The 19057-nt window shown below is 46.6% G+C and overlaps 1 protein-coding gene and 1 long non-coding RNA gene across 2 annotated transcripts in view; one reads left to right on the top strand and one right to left on the bottom strand.

Annotated features, from left to right (window-relative positions):
• The window catches only part of LOC148005292 (uncharacterized), a 46544-nt gene extending 37740 nt beyond the window's left edge, over nucleotides 1-8804 (bottom strand). The window contains exon 1 of the long non-coding RNA XR_015622434.1: nucleotides 8748-8804. This is a non-coding gene — a long non-coding RNA (uncharacterized LOC148005292). The remainder of the gene's footprint in view (nucleotides 1-8747) is intronic.
• A 7252-nt stretch (nucleotides 8805-16056) lies between these two features.
• The window catches only part of Pygl (glycogen phosphorylase L), a 36986-nt gene continuing 33985 nt past the window's right edge, over nucleotides 16057-19057 (top strand). The window contains 1 exon segment of the mRNA NM_022268.1: nucleotides 16057-16314. Within this exon segment, the coding sequence (NP_071604.1) occupies nucleotides 16072-16314 (243 nt within the window). The 5' untranslated portion in view covers nucleotides 16057-16071.

Below are 19057 nucleotides of genomic sequence, written 5' to 3'. Positions count from 1 at the left end.
AAAAAAAAGAACAAAGAAATACAGGTGGATGGCACCTTGCGAAATGATTCCTGAAGTTGTTCTCTGGTCTCCACACAGGTGTATGCACATGTAGACATGCACCTGCACACACATGCACATATACACATATGAACACACATGCACACACACACACACACACACACACACACATGCAAGCACATGCACGCTAAAGGGGGAAAAATTATGAAAGTCACTGGTCTGAGTGACAGTTTCACAGAGTAACATGAGATGCCAGTCAGCCCAGGTGGCCCTATATCCATTTAGTTTCTGTCTGATCTTTACCCTGCCCCCTAGTGGGGGACCTTTTTCTGCTTCCTTTTTTCTTCCTTCATCCATGCCAGGTTTTCGGCTCCTTACTACTTAATGAGACCCATTAGCAACTCTTTATTCTTCTTTGGGGCTAACGTTAATGGACTTTCTGTTCCCAGTGTTTGCTCGAAATCACCCTATTTTCCGGAAATGGTCAATTCACAGATGTAGAAGGGAGATCGTTATTGTATCCAGATTTCTGGTTAGAACATAGGGAACTATAGGAATAAAACAAACGTTTGCAGATCACATCATCTTACGACCTTTATGGACACTAGAGAGAACTGAAAATATTCCTCAAGTATGCATTTCAGCTGTTCCTATCAAGCCTGGGACTGCAATGACTCATCCCTAACCAAGACTACCGAGGTCTTGTGTGTCTCTGAAGAACTAACATCTGGGGATAAACATGGGATTTGGGTGCTGCATTTGGCTGAACAATTTGAGCACATGGGAAAGCAACACTCCAGGCCTTTGATTTGTGAGCTTGCCACTCTGATGTGCTAAGGAACACTGACAAAACATGTGGTATGTTTCTTTGGGTGAGGTGAGGGTGAGGGGACCAAAGGTCTATCAAAGTTCTTTTATAGAATTAGATATCATGGAATTGGATAGTGACCAAATAAGCATGTCGATTTCTGAAAGGCCATGAGGTTGTACACTCTGGGACCTAGATATTAGTTATGAATAAAGTTATTGGGGCCTAGGGATATCTTTCAGTCAGTAAGTGTGCCTGTCTCATAAGTACAAAACTTTGGGCTCTGTCCCAGCATCATTTAAACCCAGGGTTACGGCAGACGGCTTGACAAAAAGGGGAAATGTGTTTAGCTCAGTCTTAACAGCTCCACCATGCACTCTTCTTCACTCATTCACTGGAGAAAATTCATGTTTTTAACTAAAGGAAGTCATATGGCTTCTCTCTAGCATTTCCCAAATCGTTACTCTTGCATATCGAGGCCAACATGGTGTTAAATAAAGCCTATTTTAACAGAAGGACTGTGGTACATTGAAGCAGTGTGTCTGACCATGGAAGACAGCTAGAAGGTGAGTAATGGGCAAACGAGCAGGGACAATACCATGTGGGATGCCCTGAGCAAAGGGATGATCTGTGGGAAGGATGGTTGAGGAGGACCTGTGGTGTTAGCACACTCTTCAGAGGACATACATCTCAGTCTCTGGTTTTTAAGACAGAGTTTTACTATATTTCACTAGCTGTCCTGCAACTCACTCTGAAGACCAGGCTAGCCTTGACCTTGCAAAGATCCTCCCGTATCTGCTTCTAGAGTATGGGGCTCACAGGCAGACACAACCGTACCCAGGCCAGACAATTTTCAACTTATGCATTGTGGTTTCTGGAAGCTTCTGTATGATGATTTCAGACTGTGGTTGGTCATAAGCAACTAAGAGCCCAGGTGACAAAGCTGTGAATAACAAGCAGGAGACAGACGGACGTGTCTGCACAGCAAAGGGGTGCACGGGGAGGAGGAGCATAAGAAAGTGCTTTGAGCAGTAAGAGGAAAGAAAGGCATGCCAAACAGCAGAGTGAACTCTTGAGTAGCCTCTACCCTCTGCCCTCAGAGCACTCGAGAGTGAGTCAGTCTAGTGTGGTGATCAGCAGCTGGCAGTGCCTGCCTCAGCTCTGGTTCATACCATGTGTGTGCCCAGGCAACTGATGACACTCACCCACGTCGTCCATATCCCTAAACTGGAGGTGAACATATAATTGTTCTGAGGGTTTAATCAAATCATGTTAGCTACAAAACTTGAGTGTCAGGCTGTTTCGAAGCAAACTGAAGCAACCTCCTGGAAAGAGGAGGGTGTTCCTGAGACTCAAGAAGTAAACAAAACTTGCAAGTCCAAGAATGGCCAAACGAGATTCTCAAAGCTGGTCCCAAGACTCTGAGACTAGACTTGAATATACATCAGCCATCAGTTGGTGGGGAGCTGAGACCCTCTCCAAGCCTCTGTCAGCTCTCTCTGCCTGGAGCTCTTGGCATGCAGCTTTCCTGAGTTGTTACTCATTCTAGGCGTTTCGGTGACGCAACTGCCTTTGAGTCATTCATGCTCCTAAAAGTAACCCCGATAAACTCACCGCCTCACTGGGGTAGTTTGGTTGGAATTGTTTCTTTCATGCCTTATCTGGGCTGAATAGATGCTCACTAAAGTCTTGGTAACAGATGCTTCAAAACTCAAGTGACATCTCAACTGTGTGTCAGTAGAGATTCTTACCATGGTATTCTGACAAAATATGTACCTGATAGAGTTTTCACCACAGTAATCAGAAGAGTATAATTCCCGAGAACAACTGCAGATGGGAGAGATGGATCAGCAGGTAAGGGTCTTGCCCTCAAGCCTGAAGACCTGAGTTCAATCCCCAGGACCCCACATTGGAGGGAGAGATCCAACTCTCGCAGCTGGTTCTCTGACACCAACACTGACACCATGGTATGCTCCCTCTAAAGAAACCATGCTCTCCTAATTAAACAAATGGCCTTTCTGAAAGTTAGAACTTGGCTAATTAGAATATAGTAAAACTATATTCTTCATCACATCACACTCAAGATATTAAGGTGTCAATATAAAAGATTGAAAACTTTAGCCAGGTGGTGGAGGTGCACCCTTTAGCCCTCTAGAGACAGAGGCAGGTGGATCTCTGTGAATTCAAGGCCAGCCTGGTCTACTAAGAGCTCCAGGACAGCCAGTGCCACAGAGAGAAACCGTGTCTCAAAAACAAGATAAAACAAAACAAAACTGTAACAAGCAGGAGAGGATCCAAATACTTATTTATATGCTCTTTCTCGAGGAAGCTTAAACTTCTGTCAAATATTTTATTTGATAGGCCTCTTGATTTTCTAAAAGTTTGCTCCAATTTTGCTCTCTGGTTTACATTTTAAGCCTCTTTTGATATCCCTGCCGTAAGCCCTAGTCTTCTGTTTTCTTCATGGGCTGGAGAGATGGCTCAGTGGTTAAGAGCACTGACTGCTCTTCCCAAGGTCCTGAGTTCAATTCCCAGCAACCACATGGTGGCTCACAACCGTCTATAATGGGACCTGATGCCCTCCTCTGGTGTGTCTAAAGGTAGATACAGTGTACTCATACATGAAATAAACAAATCTTTAAGATAAATAAATACATAAACCATAGTCTTCTGTTTTCTTCTTTACTTAAGCACAGATTCTGAATTTGCTAATGTAGTGTCATACCAGTTCCTAACAGTTTTGTTTTTGATTTTGATTTTGTTTTTTCTCCCTTCAGCTTTTTTTTTTTCCAAGACAGGATTTCTCTGTGTAGCCCTAGTTGTCCTGGAACTCACTCTGTAGACCAGGCTGGCTTCAAGCTCTGAGGCCCACCTGCCTCTGCCTCCAGAGTGCTGGGATTAAAGGTGTGCACCCCACCCATCCAGCTGAGCACTTACGGACTCTGAAAGGAAGGGAAGTCTATATGGTGACATGCATCCTGCTTCTGGACTGTGCTTTAAATCGAGGGGTTAATTAGTTTGTGACCAGAGGCGCAGCAGCAGTGGATGACTTCTCGTCACTGTGGTGTCCTTCTCAAGAACTCTCAGCACGTTTTCCTGAGAGTTGTCTTTGAGTACCGCAGCTGTTGGCATGAAGCAAGACGCCAGCCTGGGCTGAAGATGAGGGGTGGGCGAAGGTTAATTTCGACTTCCCAAGAGGCTGGTTTCAACATTAGCATTTGGCAGACATGATCGGTTTGGCAGAATATGCAAGCTTAATCTAGGCATAGCAGAAAGATGTAAAAAAAAATCTTTGTCAAAAATAAATCAGTCCTCTGCCCTTCAGAAGGACAGCCAACTCCATGCCTCAGTCAAACTCCACATCAAGATTTCAACTCAGACCCAGAATGAAAATGCAGCTGGGCAGTTGTGGTGCACACCTTTGATCCCAGCACTTGGAGGCAAGGTAGGCAGATCTCTGAGTCGGAGGCTGTCGTGGCCTGCTGAGTGAGTTCCAGGTCAGCCAGGGCTACACGGAGAAACCCTGTCTCAAAACAGAAAGTGACTGGAAGGACAGTGCAGTTTTCACCCTGGACACATACACTTCTGTTAAGCTAGCTGTCCATCTTCCCAGCGGAGAGGACGCTTCCCCTGAGGTCCAGAGCATCTACGTATCTGCTCAGTGTGTCTTGAGAATGACCTCCCAGCCAGTCAGATGAAGCACTGAGGACCTGACCTAGAAGCATCACGATGTCAAACCAGGGACCCAAAGGAAGCACCAGGATACAGGGGACCGGAGCACAGACGGTGACAAATTCAGATTCATTTCACACAGTTCTCTTTTATTTGGTTTCTCTGGAAGTCTCAGGCTTCCCTCATCCAAGGCTCCACAGTACCGACAAAGACTTAATAATCTCTGGGCTACATCACTAGTAGAAACATTCATCCAAAGACACCATAAAATAGAACAACTCAGCAATACTGGTTCTCCCACAAGACTTGTGTGCCCCATGTCACATTTGTTATGGTCTAAACCCTCCTGGGGCTGACATAACAATAGTGAGAACCTCAGGCTCCAGAGCTTCATTACTTCCCCAAGGTAAAGAACACTTGCTTTTTCCATTGTTTTTCACATTTAGCATTTTTCAAATGATGACACATTTTATCAGCTGGATTGTGTGGTCCATGTCTTTGGTCCCCATCCATGAAAGGCTGAGGCGGAAACCAATCTGGGATACACAGGTAATACCACACACACACACACACACACACACACACACAGAGAGAGAGAGAGAGAGAGAGAGAGAGAGAGAGAGAGAGAGAGAGAACAGAGACAGACAGACATGGAGAGAGAGAGAGAAACAGAGACAGAGACAGACAGACATGGAGAGAGAAAGAGAGAGAGACAGAGATAGACATGGAGAGAGAAAGAAAGAGAGAGACAGATACAGACAGAGACAGAGAGACTAATTTAATTGTCTGGAGTGCAATATGACCATATGAGTCTGTGGTTGTGCAGTTTCCTCTGATGGTTTTGGTAGCACAAACTGCCAGAAGGCTCCCCAGTGAAGACTGAGTGAGCGGCATACACTCGGCAGCATCACCTTGATTTACAAAAAATATCTGAATGAGACTGTATCGTTCCATCAGTCTGCCACTCTTCTTATGTCATTTGTATTGATGGCTGATGACGTAAACTCACTTCCTAACTACCACTTAACGGGGCTTCTAAAGGATCACATTGTGAAGCTGGGAAGATGGCTTGATGAGAAAGGGTTCGCTACACCAGCATGAAGGGATGGGTTTGGATCTCCAGCACCAAATAAAAAGCTAGTTGTGTGGCGTGCACCTATAATCCCAGTGGCGGGATAGGAGGCAGAGACAAGCAGGTTCTGTGAGACACTGTCCACTACTATCGACTACTGTCCACCACTGTCCACTAATGTTGTCCACTGTCGATCATTGTCCACTACTATTGTCCATCCACTGTATACTACTGTCCACTATGGTTGTCCACGACTGTTGTCCACTACTATCCACTACTTTTGTTCACTACTGTCCACTACTGTCCATCACTGTCCACTATTGTCCACTACTGTCCCCTACTGTCCACTACTGTTGTCCACCACTGTCCACTACTGTCCACTACTGTCCACTGCTGTCCATCACTGTCCCCTACTGTCCACTACTGTTGTCCACCACTGTCCACTACTGTCCACTGCTGTCCACCACTGTCCACTACTGTTGTCCACCACCATCCACCACTGTCCACCACTGTCCACTACTGTTGTCCACTACTGTCCATCGCTGCCCACTACTGTTGTCCACCACTGTCCACTGTTGTCCACTACTGTCCATTACTGTTATCCACCATTGTCCACTCCTGTCCACTACTGTCCACTACTGTTGTTCACCACTGTCCACTGCTGTCCACTCCTGTCCACTACTGCTGTCCATCCACTGTCCACTACTGTTCACTAAGAGGGGTTCAGAGGGCATCCTTGCCTTTTTAAACAAAAGTAACACTTCCAGGAATTAACCTGGGTCCTGAGAGAACCAAGGTTTCCCTACTTTACCACATGTAGGACCCAGCTTCCTAGCACATGAACCTTTGAGGGACACATTCAAACTACGTCCAAATCATAGCACTAAACTGTATTTCCCGCACAAAAGAGAAAAAAGAAAAAAAGGAAAAAAACTCACTCAAATATATCAGATGTAGCAACTAAAGTTCCAAAAGAAATAAATGCATGTGTGAAATTAAAAAAAAATGTGTACAAAAGTATTCACGTCAGCTTTGCTAATAACCCACACTAAACAGAACTTTTCTTAGTTTCTCTTCTGTTGTGATAAAAAGCAACCTAAGGGACAAGGGTGTATCAAGTTCACAGTCCTAGGTTGCAGTCTGTGCGTGGTAGGGATAGCCCAGTGGTAGACGGTTGAGATCGGTGGTCACATTATATCCACGCTTAAGAGAGTAGAGCCATGAATTAATGCTATCGGTCTTGGGGGGGGTCAATATGCGCCCCAAGTTGTGTCTGACCACCAGTCCTCAATAAGCCAATTAAAGGAGCCTAATTAAAAGTGGAATAAAAGAGATTCATCCAACATTCTTCCCACATTGAGAAGAGGAACAAAGAGATCCAGTGGACCCCTCAAGTCTGGTGTCAGGGTCTGGAAATGAGACCAAAGTTTAAATAAAGAGAGCCGAGGATATAAGCTCATCAAAGCAGTCCCTATCAAAGTGTGAGCCCACCCACCACCGACACTTGTCTGGGTTTCAGTCTCAGGTGAACTGACAAGTTACTTGAAACCTTTTTCTGGGAGACAAGCTCCCCACCCCACCTCACCCCCAATCCCCGGCTGCTGCTGCCTCTTCTTCCACCATGAGGTTTCCGGAGGAAATCCCCATTTATTTCAGTCCCTTATTCCCATAGGCTAAAGTCAGATTGAGAAACTAGAATACCTCCATTTCTGCCTGCCGGGCCTGTTACTTTAAAGCTTCTGAGTGCTCGGCAAGCCCTCTCCACCTCATAGCCCAGGAGTAGTCCTGCCCACAATAAGCATGGGTCCTCTCACATCAGCTACCTTAGTCAAGACAATCTCTTACCAACATTATCAGAGGCTAACGCTAATCTAGAACAGTACTTCCAGAGTCCCAATGCCACAATCCTTTAATATAGTCCCTTAGGTTGTGGTGATCCCCCAACCATAAAATTATTTTGTTGCTCCTTCATAACTGTAATTTTGCTGCTGTTATGAACTGTAGTATAAATATCTGATATGTGATTCCAAAGGGGTCTCGACCCACAGGTTGAAAACTGTTGCTCTAGACAGTCCCTCACAGGTGTGCCTGCAAGCCTGCCTGCTTGGCATCAAGTTGACAGTTAAAACTAACCAGCACACAACTCAAGGGTGCCACAGTTGTGTATCAGTAAACGATACAATAAAACAAGAGCATATGAATTTAACAGGGAAACAAAAGTTGCGCGCACAATACTGAATAATTAAGTCAGACAAACAGAGGCATACTATGAGAGTCCATTTATACAAAAACAAAAGTGGGCATAAAAGTCATTTACACTAGGTTCAGTTGCTTATGCCTGTGATTCTGGCACTCAGGAGGCAGAAGCAGGGGGATTGAAATGAGTTAGAGGCCAGCCTGGAGTAGAAGACCCTGTTTCTGAAAGAATCCTTTGCAGCCCTGGAGAGTGGGGTAGCAATGGTCTGTGGAAGAAACAGTGACTAGGAGAGATACAGAGGGGACATTAGCTAAGAGTTAGCCTATACTCACTGTGGCACAAACCTAAGATTTACATCTGTCTGAATATATGAATTACCTCCCAAAAGAGAGTTTACAAATAACTATACATCATTTATTTTGACCCATCTATTAAATGAAATACCAAGAACCTAGATGATAACATACATGATATTTTAACATGTGCTATATCATGTATTACATATATAATGTATATTTATTAAGTCCTCATAAGTGCAAAGATGAGGGTACCCCATTAATACCAGCACAAATAGCACCAATTCTTGCTCCACTTAAAACAAACTTCCAAGCTTGGCTTACCATGTGCGGCATTTCCAGGAATCTCCAGAAGGTGTCCCCATAAGCTCCCTCTCTGCTACAATGCCCAGCCCTGGCCCCACAGTTTTGCCTTCTTGTCCCTAAACTGTACAGAAGATGTTACAAGAGGCCGATTCCCCTGTTCCCGACAAAAGGCAAAACAGCGCTTGTGGGATCGGAGTATCTATTATAAGGCTCTGTGGGAAAGGTCTCTCCATGTTTACTGACTGCCCGCCACAGTCTTGGGGCACACACTGGCTTCGAGGCAGCTGAACCAGGGAAGAGAATCAAGAAAACTGCCACAGTCAGAATTAGGGTTCCTCTGACAACTAAGACTTCCTTGTTAATCATTAGATTCCTGCCTTTAAGGTGAGTTCTTACCAGAGAAGCTTCTGACCTCTTCACAGCCACCCGCAGCTCTTAATCCCAGCAATGGGTGGGACCTGATGTCTTTCTTTCCCTAGGACTTCCCTGACTCACTGACTTCACTCTGACCCGTCTGACCAGTTCCCAAATGTGTTCAGACAGGCTAGACATCAAACTTTGAGCATTTCCTAAACCTAGCATAACATAGTGAATTCCTATTTTTATTTATTTAAATTTCCCCAGTGCCCTGCATTAGAATAAATTACTTCTCTAGATTTCAATATATTCCTATCTAAGATATTAAGGGAGACAATTTGCCATCTACTGTATGCTCTGGGGAGAGTAATAAAAACAGTAAAGCATTGTTCCTCTTCTTCTGGCTATGGGTTTTTTGTTTTTTTGTTTTTTTGGTTTTTTTGTGGGTGTAACTATCCCGAGCAAAGGGGGAAAAAAGCTGTGAATAAAATTACAGCCACATCCGGGCTGAAACCCGGTGTTCATGCGGTGTGCTCAGAGGCCGAAGTACTCCACCTGCTGGTCTCGGGCTGCTACTGCAGCTCATACACACAACGGTTCCATAGCCTGTTCCTCAAAAATCTAAAACAATATCGGGTGAAACTTCAGGGGGAAGGCAGCCTCTTGTTTTTCCCTTAAGTTGGAAATACACTGTGATTAATGACTGGGCAGCGTCATTTAAGATGAAGGGAATAAGAGATAAGGCATACAAAGGGGCCCAAGATGGAGAAGACATGGTCACAGGTGAAATCGCCTGCACTTATACAGGGAACGACACCTCAGACTCTCGGCCGTGATCCCTGAAAATATTAAGAGGAAGCTACTTTCTTTTTTTTTTTCTTTTTTTTTTTTTATTAACTTGAGTGTTTCTTATTTACATTTCGAGTGTTATTCCCTTTCCCGGTTTCCAGGCAAACATCCCCCTAATCCCTCCCCCTCCCCTTCTTTATGGGTGTTCCCCTCCCCACCCTCCCCCCATTACTGCCCTCCCCCCAACAATCACGTTCACTGGGGGTTCAGTCTTAGCAGGACCAAGGGCTTCCCCTTCCACTGGTGATCTTACTAGAATATTCATTGCTACCTATGAGGTCAGAGTCCAGGGTCAGTCCATGTATAGTCTTTAGGTAGTGGTTTAGTCCCTGGAAGCTCTGGTTGATTGGCATTGTTGTTCATAAGGGGTATCGAGCTCCTTCAAGCTCTTCGAGTTCTTTCTCTGATTCCTTCAACAGGGGTCCCGTTCTCAGTTCAGTGGTTTGCTGCTGGCATTCGCCCCTGTATTTGCTGTATTCTGGCTGTGTCTCTCAGGAGCGAGGAAGCTACTTTCAGTTTAGATTCTAGAACTTTTAAGCTCTCAAGAATTACCCTTCCATAGAGCTAAGCCCCTTGCTGTTAAGGATTTAATGAGAAGCAAACCAGAGGGGTTAAAACATCTGACTTTTATGTATTTGGGCTTTTCAAGTCTTTAATTTGTTCCCTCAAAGGAACAATGTCCTACACACCAATACTGGGTCTCAGGAGTCCCTCAGCGTCTTATTTTTAACTGTTGTTGTTTTGTTTGTGTCTTTGCGGTGAGGGGTGGATCCTCTGGGCCTGTGCATGCTAGGCACACGCTCTCTCACTGCGCTCGCTCGACGCTAGCCCTAGGAGTCTCCTGTGCGCAATTGATCGAGTGCAAAGATCAAGTAAAGGTATGGGTTCCGGGGCAGCGTGCTTTCACAAAGGCCCCGAGACAAGGAGACAGGAAGGTCAGCTCTTGAACATGTTGCACCACAATGGTCTGTGGAAACCCTGAGTTTACCACACTTGCCACTCCCTTCCCTGGGCAGGATTTGCTAGTGTCTCCCTGCACAGTTTTTCCAGACTTAATCTTCTCATTGTTCCCTTACATAGTTAAGTGAGGTTTGGGGGTTGGAATTTCATTTGTTTGCTTGCTTTGTGTCTTTTTGAAGCCCAAATCTTGTTGTATTCCTAGTGATAACAGAGGGTAAAGTCAAACTATGCATGTAATACAGCTGTGCATGGCATGCAGCAATATATGTGTGTGTTTATACATGTGTATATGTGTGTATGTGTATGAATATATGTGTATATGCATGTATATAGTGTGTGTATGTGTCTATGCATGTATATAGTGTGTGTATGTGTATATATGTGTGTGTATAGTGTGTATACATGGGTGTATACATGTGTGCATATATATGTGTATATGTGTATGTATGTGTCTACGTGTGTATATATGTGTGTGTATGTGTATACATGTGTGTGTGCCTGTGTGTGTGTGCCTGTGTGTGTGTGTGTGCCTCTGTGTGTGTGTGCCTCTGGGGTTCTACGGCTGCTCAGACTTGTCCAGGATTCGATCGTCAGTCCCTGGGTTCTCTGACATGCCCAGACTACCTGTTGATTCTGCTCTACGTAGTCTCCAGGCTCTTCACTCTAAAACTAGTGGCCTAATACTCCCTCCACAGCCCAGTGAATCTCACACCATCTTCTCCAGATGGTTGGCCCACCGATTAACTTGCAATTCCAACCTGGGAAGCTCATGACTTCCTCACAGAAAACACGCATGCGCACATGTATAGGTGTACACACACTTGGTAACATAGCTCTTCAAGGGGCACAGAAAAGACAGTGAGGAGAAAATGAACACCGTTTAGTATTACAAAAGGCACGTTTTCATCTCGGTGATGCCTTTAGCATTTCCTGGCCTTGGCCATCCATCTCTCTTCCAAAACAAGTTGACTCGAGGACTAAAAGGCCAGAGCATCCTGATTTTGCATCATCAGACATTGGGACCCTAATTCTCTGGGGTCACCAAACTTTGTACTGGCATATTAAAACCATCCATGATTTGAGGGACAGGTTATACATCTCTCCGGCCTTTCAGAAACTCCCCCTGGACCACATCAAAAAGGCCCAGCTACGGTACTAAGGAGCAAATTAAATATGACAGGAAATGAAAGCACCAGGAAGTGGGTTTGCTCCAAGATAAGCAGATACGCTCAAGTTTAACAACACCGGTCACGGTCACAGCCAACTACAGGGAAGTAGTATTCAGACAGCCCTTGTGCTGTGTGCCCACGGGGTATTTGGCAGTCTAACAAACCCAGGCTCTCGGTTGTCACTGTAAATGTTTAAAACAGCAGGGTGTAGATGCGAGTGCCGGCTGTTGCATGCATGCACTGAATGCATGGATTAGAGTGTATTTACTTCTGCTCTCTGAGCATAAAACATGGCTCTGTTATTACATTGTCCTCCTCTACAAGCCATGTGACCTGTATGTGGGGCCACTTTGGGCCATTTCCCTGGGCTTCAGAACTGATTAAAAGCAGGTCAAAAGGCCAATCTAGAGCACAGAGCCGTCCAAGTGAATGGAGGACATGGTTAGCTGAGGCTCAGTTAGTTAAACTCACGTTTACTCAAATCCCAAAGGGTTTGGAGACGTGAAATCTCTCCAATCAACTTAGGGAGTGGTCTCGAGCAGATCCAAGAACCTGACCTGAGAACCTGTAAGCCTCAGTTCCCTCATTGGTAAAGTGGAGGGAAAGGCAGAAATTGCCCCACCACACTGCTGAAAGGATCCCATGGAGCAGGGTACACTGGGAGCCTAACCGGAACAGCTGGGTGCTATGCCTCAGGAGACACTGAGGCAGGAGGTCCTTATGTGTCTCAGGCCAGTGTAAGCTGTAGTCTGAGACACTGCCTAAGACAGACAGAAACTTGGTCTAACCAGAATCCCTGGCAATTCTTTAGTTTTAGTTTGGTGGCTCTGAACAGGGTATATAACCCTGCCTTGAGACCCGGAAGACATCAAGTTATCTTTATCTTGTGTCTTTCTGGGATGTGCCTCTTGGCCACCTGCTTCTGAGGACAGAACCACCCTGGGGCTCTGAACTCTTCCCTCTCTGTGGTGTTTGCACAAACACAGTGCCAATGACTGAGCACATTCCCAACACTCCTCTGACAGCTGACTTGTCTCACAACTGCCCTGTGGCCTTACGGGCAGGTCTTCCTGGGACTCAGTAATCTGGAACAAGTCTATGGCCTATTCCCTCCCTTTCTCCTTCATGGGGTCACACTTGGATCTGACTGCACTCGCTTGGCCAGCCTGGCTCCCTCCTGGCTAGGTGTCCCATGGCCATTTGCCCTAGGAAGAGCCTTGTGGGTCTAATCCTGTCCCCAGTGTCTGCTTCTCTGAAGACCTGAACCAACACAGGTTCCCATGGTTCTGTTCTGCCAGTAAGCAGCTTGTGCTTGTCCAGGGAGGCCTGGAGAGGCTGTTCAGCCATTCACAGAAGCCTTTTCATGATGGCAGTAGGAGAGGCAGTGGGAAGAGAGCAGAATACAGGTAGGTCTTTGTTGCTGCTGCGAGCTTGTGGGCAAGGTAAACCTGGTGTATTTTAGAAAGCCGTGGTGGTTTAAAGGTGAGTTCTTTAAAAATAGTAACCTCCTTGGTCCAGTAAGTTAACTCTCCCTAGCCTAGGACATAAGGAACAGACGGTAGATTTGGAAGGGAACTGGAGTCTACCTTGGTTCTCAAGCACCACATGTCAACACCACACTCCAATCCCCCTTTCTGTTTTCCTTTTTGTTTGTTTGTTTCTTTTTTTCTTCCTTTCTTTCTTTCTTCCTTCCCACTCACATGCCAACCTAGATGGATTTTCTAGATACAAATTTACTTTAACATAAAATTTAGAAAACAAAGTTTTGATCAGGACGTAAACTAGGAAATCACCATTTTCCCAAACTGAGAGCAATGCCATTAATTACTAGCTAGGTATTGAAACCGAAAGATCGCTAGAGTCTAGCAATAAAAATAGATTAGCCAGTGTCACGACTCGGTAGACGGTGTCTAAAGGAGCAGTTAGAAGAAGGTGCTGTCTGCAGAGTACTTGGTGCCATCTGCTATGATCATGTCCTCTTTTACGTGTGTGTGTGTGTGTGTGTGTGTATGTGTGTGTGTGTATGTGTGTGTGTGTATGTGTGTGTGTGTGTAGGTCAGAAGTTACTTTGAAGGCTGTTTTTCAGTCACAATCCATGGTTTGCTTTTCTTCGTTTAAAGTCAGGGTCTCACAGTAGCCTAGAATTATCAAATATACCAGGTATTGCCTACCTTTGCCTCCTCAGCTCTGGGGTTATAACACTCTGCACTGCCCAGCTTTTCTGTGTTCGGGCTCCATGTCGGGCACTTTACCCACTAAGTTATCTCCTCAGTCCAGTCATATCCTCTTTAACATGTTGGCAGCATCGTCCCTCCTCACGTTCTATGGCTGGAACGTTATGAGGTCTACTTTTTTCCATGTAGAAGGAATGTTTAACCCAGGGAACAGGGCGGGCTCACTGACTAGAACCAAATCAAGAAGATAATGTGCCCGTTGTTATCCTTGCTCCCTGAAAGAATCCTGTCCCCTTCAAGAAACAGGAGAGCTAGGACCCACCTGCAGGAGGACATCCCTGGCAAAACTAGAAAGTTGCCTTTGCCTTTGGAATCTCCAAAGTTTGGACAGTCCATGACAGCAGAGGGATTATGGTGGTGGCAGCCTGAGGGGTTGGCCACATTGCACCACAGTCAGAGAGAGGCGAGCACTGTTGCTTTCTCCCGTTACTCATTCCGCAACCCTTTCCCACGGGATGGTACCGACCACCTTCAAAGTAGGTCTTCCTTTCCTCATCTTTGAAAACACCCTCGCCTGCCCAGAGCCATGCCTGCTTATCCTTATTCCAACTCCAGTCAAGTTCACAATGAAGATTCATTACCACAGAACTCAAAGATGTCAACTTTAACAAAATAAATAAATAAATAAACAAAACCTGCTAGGTTTTGCAATTCGCCAGAGGACCTTCTCACTCAGGTTCCCCTCACACCTCCCCACGTGGCTCTTAAGTCAAGCATTCTGACCAAGCTCCGCACTCACTCTTAGCTCTGGATATTTATGTCTTGTTCAACTCCAACCCTTTCCCTATTTCATAGGGTCATTTTCATCTGTCCCAAAGGCTAGAGACAAAATCCTGGAAGCTGGAAGGATCCAGATCTGAAAACACAGCCAGACCTGTGAGAGTAAAACTTTCATTTTTAGGGTAATAGCTGTTTTGGTATGAATTAAGTAACCAAACTCCTAGTCTGATCTTTACTCAAAATAATTAGCTTTGTTTAAAAAGAAAAAAGAAAGAAGGAAGGAAGGAGTGACAGACAGAAAGGAAAGCAGGCAGGCAGGCAGGCAGGCAGGGACCCTCTAGATGGCTCAGCAGGTCAAGGCAGCTGCCGACAAGCCTGGCCACTCGTGACCCACCCCAGCAACCATCATGAAAGACCAGAGAACCAACCCTGGACCTCTATGTGTCTGTGTGCACATTTGAGGACACACACATACAATCACACACATACATTTTGAAAAGAAATCTGACATCTTAACATGCCTCATGTTTACTTTTCCAAAGTTTAAACACCGTCACATCCAGATCTGGTGTTAAGATCACACACCAGTGTTTCTCCTGAACATAGCAACTGGATCTTTGAGTGCTCTCTTTCTCCCTCCCTCCCTCTCCCCCAACACACACACGTACACACGCACACACACGCACGCACGCACACGCACACACACGCACGCACACGCACGCACACGCACGCACGCACACGCGCGCACATGCACACACACGCACAGTCATACACACGCCCTTATTCCTATGCCTTATTTGGGACACTACAGACAAGGGGTCTCAAATGGAAATCTTGTCCCCCACTGAGACTAAAGCTTTCTCAACAGACCCCTTGACTTTTACACCAACTGTGGCCGACTACTGTGGGATGGCCCAGCCTGGTCTAGGAGTCAAGAAACCTAGTCCTGTATCCACAGAAAAAAGAAATTAAACAACCGAGCCCCCCCCTGCCTCCCGTAGGATACAGGATAGGATTTTGCCTAAGACTGGAAAGCAAGATGGGGGCAATTAGGGTTAAATCACACTAACCCTACAATGTCACCCTGCGAAACTACAGTGGAACCTACTGAGAAGAGCCAATGGCTTTGCTGGGAACTCAACTAGAGAGCCAGAGGAGGCTTCCTTCCACACCAGCAGATGCGGTCGGGGCCTCCGCGCGCTACGTGACCCGGACGTTCTGGGAGCGGCCAAGGGGCGGTGCCCGCAGCTGCAGCGCCGCCCAGGGGCTCCCACGCCCCCTGGGGGTGTGTTGCTCCGGAAGCCGCGGGTGGGCGGGAGCCAGGCGAGGGGCGGATCCCCACTCCCCAGAGCCTCAAAAGCAGTATGTAAGGTAAGGGGTGGACAGTCCTGCAGCCAGGCGACCGGCTCTGAGTTCCCGCCACCCGCAACCATGGCGAAGCCCTTGACCGACCAGGAAAAGCGACGGCAGATCAGCATCCGCGGCATCGTGGGCGTGGAGAACGTAGCGGAGCTGAAAAAGGGCTTCAATCGTCACCTGCACTTCACTCTGGTCAAGGACCGCAATGTGGCCACCCCCCGCGACTACTACTTCGCCCTTGCGCACACAGTGCGCGACCACCTGGTGGGGCGCTGGATCCGCACACAGCAGCACTACTATGACAAGTGCCCCAAGGTACCAAGCGAAGTGTATTTGTTCTCTCTCCACTCCATGTCCTGATCCCGAAGTCTAGGCGGGCAGTGGGACCTATGGGGCCATTCCTCCCACCTCCCCCGTAGCGCTGTGCCATCCTCAAGGCACCATTGTGCTGTGAGATAGGAGACAGGCTGGTGGCAAGAGCTTCCCTCTCCTGTGAACTAAGAAAACTATGGCGTGCCTACTCAGCACTTAACCAAGGGGCCCCGGGGCGCCTCCTATGCGATGTGTCTAGGTTCCGGGAGGTGTGGAGGGGCTGACAATCCGCTCTGGGCGCGCAGGGGCTGGGAGGGGCAGAAAAACATACAAAGCCTAGTTTTATAGGATCGCGCTTAATGTTTAAGGAAAGGAGAGGAAAATTTAGAGTTCCTCTAATAGTGACCCGGCCCAGGCCTCGGGGCTGCCCAGCCCAGCTATGCAGCGGAGAGGTAGGGAGGGCCGAGATCAGTGAGTGTAGACTGCAGTTCCTGAACTTTCTGATTTCTACCGGATGGGCCTTGCCAAGCGACTCACCTGAAGCTATCCCTCCCCTTCAGAGGCCTACCCCGGAGATGTGGGGGACACTGCCTTTCCGGGACGGCTCCTATTTCTACCAAGGGCCAGAGTGCGCAGTCTCTGGGGGTAGACTTGTAGAGGGAGAACACCACCCCATCATGACCAGTCTAGGAAGAGAACTAGAGCTAATGAAAAAGGTTAGGGAGGAGCCTGCAGGGAGAGGGACTGTGCACACAGTAAGAGTGTGAGACAGCCCCTTTAATGGAGGGTAGTGAATGTTCTAGAAGAGAAAGCTGGGGAAACTGGCTATGGAGTTATGTTGAAAAAGGTTAAAGCAGATCTTGGAGGCAATGGGAAATACGTCTATATACTTAGGAGGTGTTTCTAAAACACATAAGAACAACGAGAAAAGTTATGTCTACCATTTGTGCCTGAGAACTATAGGAATTTCTAAGACTGGGAGATAAACTCCCATAGTACGATACAGCCATAGTAGTTGTAGGAGCCTAGCAGACTGCGACCCAAACAGAACAACTGCTAATATGTATCCTTCCCAATCTAAACATTTGCTTAGAAAACACTTCAGGTCCACATTTGTGTACTGTATCTTTTTGTCGGTGCAACGTGCTGCACCTTGACTTAGAATTTTTAGAGGTGGACCCGAACTTGCCTGAGTTTGAGCGACATTTCAGAAACACACAAATGCAGGCGCTAGTCTGCAGCGTTTAGCATCATAGCACAGAGAAATCTGTTATTTCTCTTCCAGTGGTGATCTTCCTGGTTCAATGGTTAGTTTTTCTTGTCACTCTTCCTTCCTATACAAGGGCAGAGCAAGCGAGACAGGGTTACAATGCAGGGAAGCAGCGAAAATGTTGCATAACTCTTCTTAGAAGAGCTTGGGTGTTCTTAAAAATTGGTTTCACGTGGGTTGGTAGTGTTTGCTGCATGATGGTCTCTGTAGAAGCTGGACAGCTGCAGTCCTTGAAGAGAACTTGGAAAACTAGGAGGTGTGCACAAGCTCCTTCCCCAGCCTCACTCCCTGGTGCCTCGCTCCCTGGTGTGCCCACAAGTCACCTATTCCGTAGCCCAGTTCCTGTGTAAGCATGTCAAAGGTTTAATCATACTGAAGTCTCTTCCTGTCCCTCAAACTCAGCACACAGAAACTCAAGCCACATTCCTTGAAATCCTGACCTGCTCTCTGTGTGTTTTTTATAATATTTATTTATTTATTTATTATGTAATTATGTAGAAGTATACTGTAGCTGTCTTCAGACACAGCAGAAGAGAGCATCAGATCTCATTACAGATGGTTGTGAGCCACCATGTGGTTGCTGGGATTTGAACTCAGGACCTCTGGAAGAGCAGTCAGTGCTCTTAACCACTGAGCCATCTCTCCAGCCCTGCCCTCTGTGTTTTTTAATTTAATGGCTCCGTTTTACCACCATGACAGTCACTGCAGCCTAAAACTTGGGGCTAGCTTTTGACTTTCTTTTATAGTCCCCCTTTCAAATTTCTGCACACAGGCACCCCAAACTTCCTGCTCTCTTCCAGTCTCTGCTTAGGTGAGAGGCCCTGCAGGTCTGTTGTAATGGATTCTCAGCTGTGACCTCACTTTTCAAGAGCTGTAAGCTGGCATCCAGGGGCTGGCCATGGCTAGCAGACATATACTTCTGGGTAGTTGAATTCAGTGGCTTTGGGCTACTGTCTGGCCTGTTCCAGCTGTAACTTCAGTTACATCTTCATTCTCTCTGTCAGCTCCTGAAGGCATCTACAGTCCCACTGCAGTTCAGGCCTGTGTTCACCGAGCTTCCTAAAACAGCACATCCTGACACTGTTAAGGTTGGGTGCGGACCCTGACATTGTCCTTAAGCACATCAAGGTCATCTCCTTTCAGGTGAACTTGCCTGTCCTTCTCTGCCATTACCTGCCTGCATCTACCTTCCCATCGTCCTCCTCTCCTATTTAACCATTCCCCGATCCTGCTCTCCACTTGAAGTACCTCCCCACCCCCACTCCTGTGCTGGTCTCTAAGTATCACTCCTGCCTGCCATGCAAGTCTCAGATCTGTTGTCACGTTTCAAACACCAGACAGTGTACCCAGACAGCAGCGCCCAGACCCTGCTGGTCAGTGCTGGAAACAACATAAAAAACTATTGTTAAAGCATTTATCATGTTGTATCATCCTTATTCTATCTTTTCAAACCTTTTGTAATTTTTTGTACAATGC

This window comes from Rattus norvegicus, chromosome 6 (genome assembly GCF_021556685.1).
Source record: "Rattus norvegicus strain SHRSP/BbbUtx chromosome 6, alternate assembly SHRSP_T2T, whole genome shotgun sequence".
Classification (NCBI taxonomy): Eukaryota; Metazoa; Chordata; class Mammalia; order Rodentia; family Muridae; genus Rattus; species Rattus norvegicus.
Note: the sequence above shows the minus strand (reverse complement) of the source record. Positions and strands in the feature narration are given on the sequence as shown.